Source organism: Schistocerca americana, unplaced genomic scaffold (assembly GCF_021461395.2).
Source record: "Schistocerca americana isolate TAMUIC-IGC-003095 unplaced genomic scaffold, iqSchAmer2.1 HiC_scaffold_15, whole genome shotgun sequence".
Lineage (NCBI taxonomy): Eukaryota > Metazoa > Arthropoda > Insecta > Orthoptera > Acrididae > Schistocerca > Schistocerca americana.
Window position 1 is genome coordinate 1,151,979 of NW_025725583.1, and position 8,091 is coordinate 1,160,069.

Below are 8,091 nucleotides of genomic sequence, written 5' to 3' on the forward strand. Positions count from 1 at the left end.
AATGTTGCAAGTTCTGTACCACTTGAATTAGTGGGAAAACCAATTCTAGGATTTCGTGCAATTACTTTTACAGAACAATGAACAATTCTACTACCATCAGGTAATAAATCCAATTCAGAAGGTGTCATATACAAAAATGGCCTATCAATGGGAATTTCTGCCAAAGGAGTAACCATGCATACTACCTTTTCATGTTCAATCACTGTATGTGCTAAACCATATGTGAAAATTCTATGTACTTTGCGATATCTTGTAATATTACCAGTATCTAATATAGAAGGAGCAGGTAACGGATCAACACGAGTATTAGGAGAATCACCCAGTACGTTAGCAGATGGTGCTGCAGTACCTGTTAACGTTTTTTTTTTTTCTTAGATCCACCAGAATGACCTGCTGCAGCCTGACGTTTACCTGAATCTACCTGCATTGGCGAACTCATACCTTCGTCACTATCAGAATATGGTACTAAACGTTGTGGTTCAGAATGCTGTTGTGTTTCTTCTGGTCCTTGTTCGTCTTCGTCTTCTTCGCTGTTTGATACCTCGTGGTCGATGTGATGTTCGTCTACAGAACTTGTTCCAGTGGCTGAACCAGATGTTGATGGACGGTCGTGATCTATAGGCAAACCACGGCGAACACGAGACATTAGCCATTGTTCATAGGCATAGCGTTTCTGGCCTTCATGCATGAACTCCCAATTAGACCGTTCCCACGGTGGAATATCATAATTCTGAAGGCAAGAAACGCTAAAATCAAACAATGAAAACCAAAAATATATGATACACAACAAAATTATATTTACATACCTGTTTTTTCGGCATTTGGTTGTTTCGGGTACAAAGTTTTTCCAATACGTTGTTCAACAGGTGTCTTCAATTTCAGGCCGTATTTTCCCACAAATGAATGCCAATTTCGTGTATGACTCCAGTCAATTGCGAAATCAATTATAGCTTTTGCATCCAACTGTTGAACTCGTTGTCTAAACTCTTCTTCTGTAAATGGTCGTTCTCTTGCTTCCTTTAGCAGATTATCGTATCCTACGTCGTGCTCTTTAGCAATGGCATCTGCTCCACTGCGCGGTGCGTCTATATTTATAGGATTTCCCGGTCCTACGTAATCACTACCAGGTAAAGTATATCCTTTGTTCTGTACACGTTCAACTACTTTTTTAATGCCGTAAGCAACACCTGCGGCGGCAGCAGTTGTCGCACCAGCCGCTATCGCTATCTGCCCTGAACTTGTAACACCAGCTGTGCTAATTGCGGCCCCGTCCGTGACACTTTCAGATAACAAGGGCACTGTTTCGCTAGCGGCTTCTATATCTGAACTCTGGTGACCTCGACCACGATTTCGTGGTCTATTTGGGCGGCGCCGTCGCACGCCGATATTACTTTCTTCTGGCCTTGATTCTGGCACCCGTTCAAATTCAACTGTTTCGCCACTCGTATCCAAATCGTCGAAATTTGGATTATCTCCGTACCGTATACGAGTAGCAGCATCCTCTCTTTGCACTGTTCGAATATCATTACTGCTACGTGAACGATTAACATTTGTTAATGGAATTCTTTCCGCCATTTCAATGTCTTCCTCAGGTCCCGGATATAAAACACCTCCGTCGTATTGTATAGAGCCATGGTTGCCCGTGCTTAAATACTGATTTACCCAAGACATTTTGCTGACTAAACTAAATAAATCATTACCGCCTTTTATATACATTACGTTATCAAACCGCACGTGTCGGGCAACATTTTGCTGGCGTGGGTGCTTGCCGAGATAATTGTCCTAAAAGGACAAATTATCACAGCGGGACAGGGACCGCCGCCATCGCGACCTTGGGACCCCGGGGGCCCCTTTTTTTTATCAGTTGCTGACCATCATGAATCGAAAGTCGTTTCATGATTCGAGGGTCAGTAACTCGAATTTTAGTACATAAGGGGGGTGATTTGGAGCACAGCACATCATGTCCTCTGAACCAATAACGTCGACATCTACGAGCAGCAGCAGCAAGTGTGTGTGTGTGTGTAACCTTCTTTCAAGATGTATACTGTAATCTTCGACTGTCAAGGCTTCAAGACATGTGCAAATGAATTTGTTCCTAAGGACTTAGCATTCCAAATGCTGTGCGATGATGGAACAGTGTTTGCCTCTGGAAGTTACATTCTTCAATGTACAACACCGTATTACGAACTTGATAACGAATCAGCAAAATGGTTGGCAGAGAACCATCACCACTACAACATTAATTCAGTTGGAGTCTCGCTGGATAGTGCATTAAACTCCATCAAATCAGTGGTACCAACAAGCACTGTACTTGTTAAAGGTACTGAAAAAGTGAAATGGGTAAGAGAGTTCTTACCTGACCGCCTAATAACTAATGTGGAGGAGAAAGGCTGCCCTTCACTACATGCTCTACGTAAGCTGAATGGTATTGGCAGGTACCAACCAGTAACTGCGAAATTGAATACAAATCTGCTGGTGAAGTGGTACAAAGAGTACTACTTAAATTTTGTAATTTGAAACAATCAATAATGACCTGGTGACATTAATAGCTGCTCTTGGCAGTCGTATACCAAACAAAACACACTGTCTAAAATTTAATAGCAAGTTAAAATGTCTCATTTGTAGGCAAAGCAAGTGGCTGACAGCAGTTCACTGGCAGAGTACTACAGAAATGCAATCAGTCTACAAAGGAGACAGTATACAAAACATTTGTGCGACCCATCCTAGAATATTGTTCAGGTGTGTTGGACCCATACTCAACAAGATTAACAGGTGATATAGAACAGATAAAAGGAAGACCAGCATGGATGGTAGCATTTCTGGTTTGTTCATCTCATGGGAGAATGCAATGAAGAAGCCGAAAGAGCTGAACACACAGAAACATGGAGATAGACACACATTATCCTATGAAAACCTATGCATATAGCTTATAGAACCCATTTGAGGTGTTGAATCAAGAAATATATCTTTTGTGTATTACTCCCACAGGGAATGTAAAGACAAGATTATGCTAATTACATCATACACAGAAACATTTAAGCAATCATTCTTCCCACAGTCCATACATACGAGAAATGGAACAAAGCCCTAATAAATCAAATAATAGGAGGTAAAATTTGCCATATGCTTCACAGTGCTTTTCAGAGTACATATGTAGTATAGCTGTAGATGTGCAGAACAGAATAAATGCATAGATAAACTAATCAAGAAGACTAGTTCAGCATGTTTTTCCCTTTGAAGCATGTCTCATTGTGTTGTCCTGAATACAAGAGTATTAGCATGTTTTCACTTATTGTTGTCTCAGGGAATTCTCATGCAAAAGAAAATTAATAGGAGGCTTCATTAGAACTCTTACACAAATATCGGATTTGAGAATTGAAAAGTTCTGTTAGCTACATGGCAAGAAGTTGTGAGTATTGTAAAGCTGTATGACTGGCAGTAATCTACTCTGAATAATGTTTTACAATTGCAAATATATCAGTTATACATAACCATTTTCTTGGAAAAATATCAATATCACCCGTTTATAGGGGATACATACAGCTAAGTGTAATCACTGAGGATGCAGCAGCTTTTTTCTCAAAAGTACAACTTTCTTTCTAGTTTATTTGACTAAATTTTAATGGCATAAGCATTAATAACATTAAATAATGCAGTACTAGTTAGTTAGTAACATGCTCCATGTATCATTTGTATGGATCTTGTATCAAAATGCTGTGAAATGAGTCAGTGTATGTGATATATACACACGATTAGGGGCAATATATTATTTTATAATCCTACTCATACAACTACACTCAAAACTAGGGTTTTTTATTTTCCTCCTTTCTTTAAAAATACTGCCAGAGCTTACATAAAAATTTGTCCATGGAATAGAAAGAGTTGTCCAAAATAAATAATTTTAGATAGGATTTAAAGCTTCCATCAGACATTTTGTTTTATTGGACAGATGATCAAAAGTGTTTGTTGCTGCATATTGAACTCCTTTCTGAGACATAGACAGCTTTATTAATGGATAATGAAGGTCATTTTTTCCTCTAGTGTTGAAGTTTTGAACATCGCTGTTTATCTCAAATTGTGATCGATTAGTTATAGTGAGGTGACAGAAGTCATGGAGAAGTGATATGCACTTATAAAGATGGCAGTACTATCATGTATACAAGATATAAAAGTCCAGTGCTTTGGTGTAGCTGTCATTTTTACTCAGGTGACTCATGTCAGAGATTTCCAATGTGATTATGACTGCATGATGGGAATTGACAGACTTTGGTAGTTGGAACTAGACACTTTGGACATTCCATTTTGGAAATTATTAGGGAATTCAGTATTCCAAGATCCACGATGACAAGAGTGTTTTAAGTATACCAAATTTCAGGTATTACGCCTCACCGAGGACAACGCACTGGCCAACAGACTTCACTTAATGACAGAGCAGTGACATGAGCATACAGTTGTCTGTGTCATCAGACAACTGACACAGCGTGAAGTAACTGCAGCAGTCAATGTGAGAAACCATTAGGACAGTGCAGCAAAATTTGGTATTAATGGTCTATGGCAGCAGTGTGCCTTTGTTAACACGTGACATCACCTGCGGCACCTTTCCTGGGCTCATGACCATACTGGTTGGACCATAGACAACTGGACAGCTGTGGACTGGTCAGATGGGTCTCAATTTCAGTTGGTAAGACCTGATGGTAGAGTTCAATGACCCCATGAAGCCAAGGAGCCAAGTTGAACAAGCCATTGTGCAAGCTGATGTTGGTTCCATAATGGTATGGTCTGTGATTACATGGAATGAACTGAGTTCTCTGGTTCAACTGGACTGATCATTGACTGGAAATGGTTATTTTCAGCTACTTGGAGACCATTTGTAGCCATTCATGTACTTGATATTCCCAAACATTTTTATGGATAACACTGCACCAAGTCACCAGGTGACAACTGTTTGTGATTAAGTTGAAGAACATTCCAGACAGTTTAAGTGAATGATGTGGCTATCTGGACCACCCAACATGAATCTCATTGAACATTTGTGGGACAGAACTGAGAGGTCAGTTCATGCACAAAATCCTACACTGGCAACACTTTCGCAGTTATGGATGGCTATAGAGGCAGTATGGCTCAATATTTCTGAAGGAGACTTTGAATGACTTTTTTTAGTCCATGTCATCTGTCATACAACATTTATGATGGGACTGAGAATTTATGGCATTGAGGACACATCATGTTATCTTAGATGAAGACTTATCAACAGAAGTAGAGGTAACTTCAGGCATGCCCCAAGGAAGTGTACTGGAGTTCTTGTGGTTTATATTGCCTGTTAATTAACCAGCTGACAATGTGAACAGTACCATCAGATTTATTACATATGATACAGTTATAGATAAGGAAGTACTAGCTGGAAAAAAATGCAGTAGTATCCAGTCATATCTTGATAACAACTCAGAGTTTTGCCTGAATTGAAAATTTGATTTAAATGTGTGTAAATTCAAAAATTTTCACTTCACAAAATGTAGAAAAGTAGTATTCTATGGCTACAATATATTAGTAGGTCACAATTGGAATCAGTTGACTCATACTGTTGAAAAATTCCTTGTGCAATTAACGTTAGAATATTGCTCACGTTTGTGAGACCCATGCCAGATAAGAGTATAAGGGGATACTGAGTACATATAAAGGAGGATGGCACAAATGATGTATTTTTGTTTGACTCATCAGAGACTACAGTGGAAATATTAAAAGGTGGAACTGACAGGCACCGGAAGGTAAATACCAATTATTCCATGAAAACATACTTACGAAGTTTCAAGAACCAGTATTGAAATATTATTTATACTCTCTTGCATCAGGTCCATAGGGACTGTGCAGACAATATTAAACTAAATACAGCATGCGCAGAGGAATTCTTCCTGTGCTTCTTACATAACTGGAACAAAAAGATGAGCAAATGAGTGGTATGGAAAGTCTCCTAAAATGACATAGTCTGGTAAAATTACATGCCTCATATTTCTTGATACTGTCATAAGAGTCATCACTTTTTGGAACAAGATTATGTTATTGTGTTGGCAACATTGTTACATCAAAATGGTAAAGTCGTTTGCTTAGACAGTTATGTGGAAAAGTACCAGTGGTTACAAGAGAGAGAACAGCAATATTTTTATTGTAGGGTGGACAGAAACAAAAGAATTTCAGAGACAGGTTGAAAACGACATAAAACAAGAAGACAGAATGCAAATTTTAATATACACAATTCATACCACCAACTCTGATTAAAACTAGAGATGTTCAGAAATTGACAGAAAAATTAGAACTATCCAGTTGTAATTCAGCCAATGCACAAAAAAGCTGTTGTATCAGAATACCTGAGGACTGAGGAGTAAGCTTAATGAATTGCTTATTTGTGTTGAAGAATTAGGGTTGACCAAACCAATTTATATAATCTGCCTCTCTGAAAATCATGTGACCACTTAAATGCTACAGAATTTAATTTAACCTCTTATTTCTATGGAGAAAATACAGAGAAAGAAGGAGCTGCCACATTTGTCAGAAACTGTTTTAACTTAAAAAATACTGATATTAATAAATTTTCTTCAAAGCAGCACTTAAAGAAGCTTGTGTAACGGGAGAAGTATTTCATAATAAGCCCTTTATAATATAGTACATGGAAAACACATTCAGGGAAGTTGAACCTCTTCATAAAAATCTGCAAGTTCTATTGTCCCATGTTACAGTACAAAACGAGGAAATAGCTGTTGCTGGTGATTATAAAGTGGATTTCTTGAAAAGCTCCATGAACAGACAATTATTGCAATCAGTAACACTGTTATTCTATGTAATCTATACTGTGAACTTTGCAACTAAATGCTCTGAGACTTCTATTGATAATCTCTTTGTAGCCAACTCTGGGGAGAAAATAATAAATGGGCTGTTTGATCACAACATGCAGCATCTTGTGATAAATCTTCAAACTTGTCAGGATATAAAATCTGTTAAATCTGAATACAGGAGGGAAATAAATCAGTCAAAAATTGAGAATTTTAGGAGATTGCTCAAAGACATGAACTGGATAGATGTTTACCATATTTTGGACTCAAATGGAGAATACAAAGAATTCATTAATAAAGTTATTTTCTTATTTGCATTTTTTTTTCCTAGAGGTATCTCAAATCAAACAGAAGTCTAAAAATAAACCCTGGATTACAGAGAGTACACAAGGAATAAAGGTATCACGTGGAATAAAATGGAAACTAAATCTACTATACGTGAACAGTGGTGATATTAGCATTGTAATACATTACAAAGAATATTGCAAAATATTGAAGCAAGTAATCCAGAGATCTAAGCAACTTTATTATGAGAAAAATATAATTACATCAGGATACAAAATAACAACTAGATGGGATATAGCGAAGACAGAGACAGGTGGGGCCAGAAAGGAAGAAGATATCCTAGCTAGTTCCAAAAATAAATGAGACATTGGTGATAAGAACAAGTAGCATTGCAAACCTCTTAAAAAGGTACTTTTTTTTACTGTCAGTTTGGCTTTATCAGGTTCAGTAAACAGTGCAATGGAATATCTGAGACCCGTCTCTACAAATAATTTCAGTACAATTGAAATGACACTCCCTTCCCCCAAAGAAGTAGCATCCATCGTAAAATCCTTAAAATCAAAATATTGTAGTGGCTTTGATAATGTATCAATGAAGTTGATCAAAGAGTGTTCACATGAGTCGAGTTTTATCTTACGTTATTTGTGTAATCAATCTCTTACCAGCGGAACATTGCCTGATGCTAAAATATGCTGAATTTAAGCCTCTCTACAACAGGGGGGATAAAGAGATTTCATGAGACTGTTGACCAATTTCATGTTTGTTGTCTTTTTCATAAATGACTGAATAGGTTTTGCTCAAGCATCATTGTATCAGACTGCAAATAATATATTGCCCAAGCCTCAGTTTGGGTTCCTTATGGATTCTGATATAGAGACGGCTACTTACACATACAGTGAGACAGTAATTAATGCATTATGTAACAAATTAGGGACTAATGGAATTTTCTGTGGCCTGTCAAAAGCCTCTGACTGTGTGAATC

The 8,091-nt window shown here is 37.8% G+C and overlaps 1 protein-coding gene across 1 annotated transcript; it reads right to left on the minus strand.

Annotated features, from left to right (window-relative positions):
- Window positions 1-251: 251 nt before the first annotated feature.
- LOC124569474 lies at window positions 252-1,716 on the minus strand. The gene is made up of 2 exons (XM_047131087.1): window positions 807-1,716; window positions 252-615 (listed from the first exon to the last, which is right to left on the minus strand). Exons 1-2 carry the CDS (start codon window positions 1,714-1,716, stop codon window positions 353-355), a joined length of 1,173 nt encoding a protein of 390 aa, XP_046987043.1. The 3' UTR covers window positions 252-352.
- Between the last annotated feature and the right edge of the window lie 6,375 nt (window positions 1,717-8,091).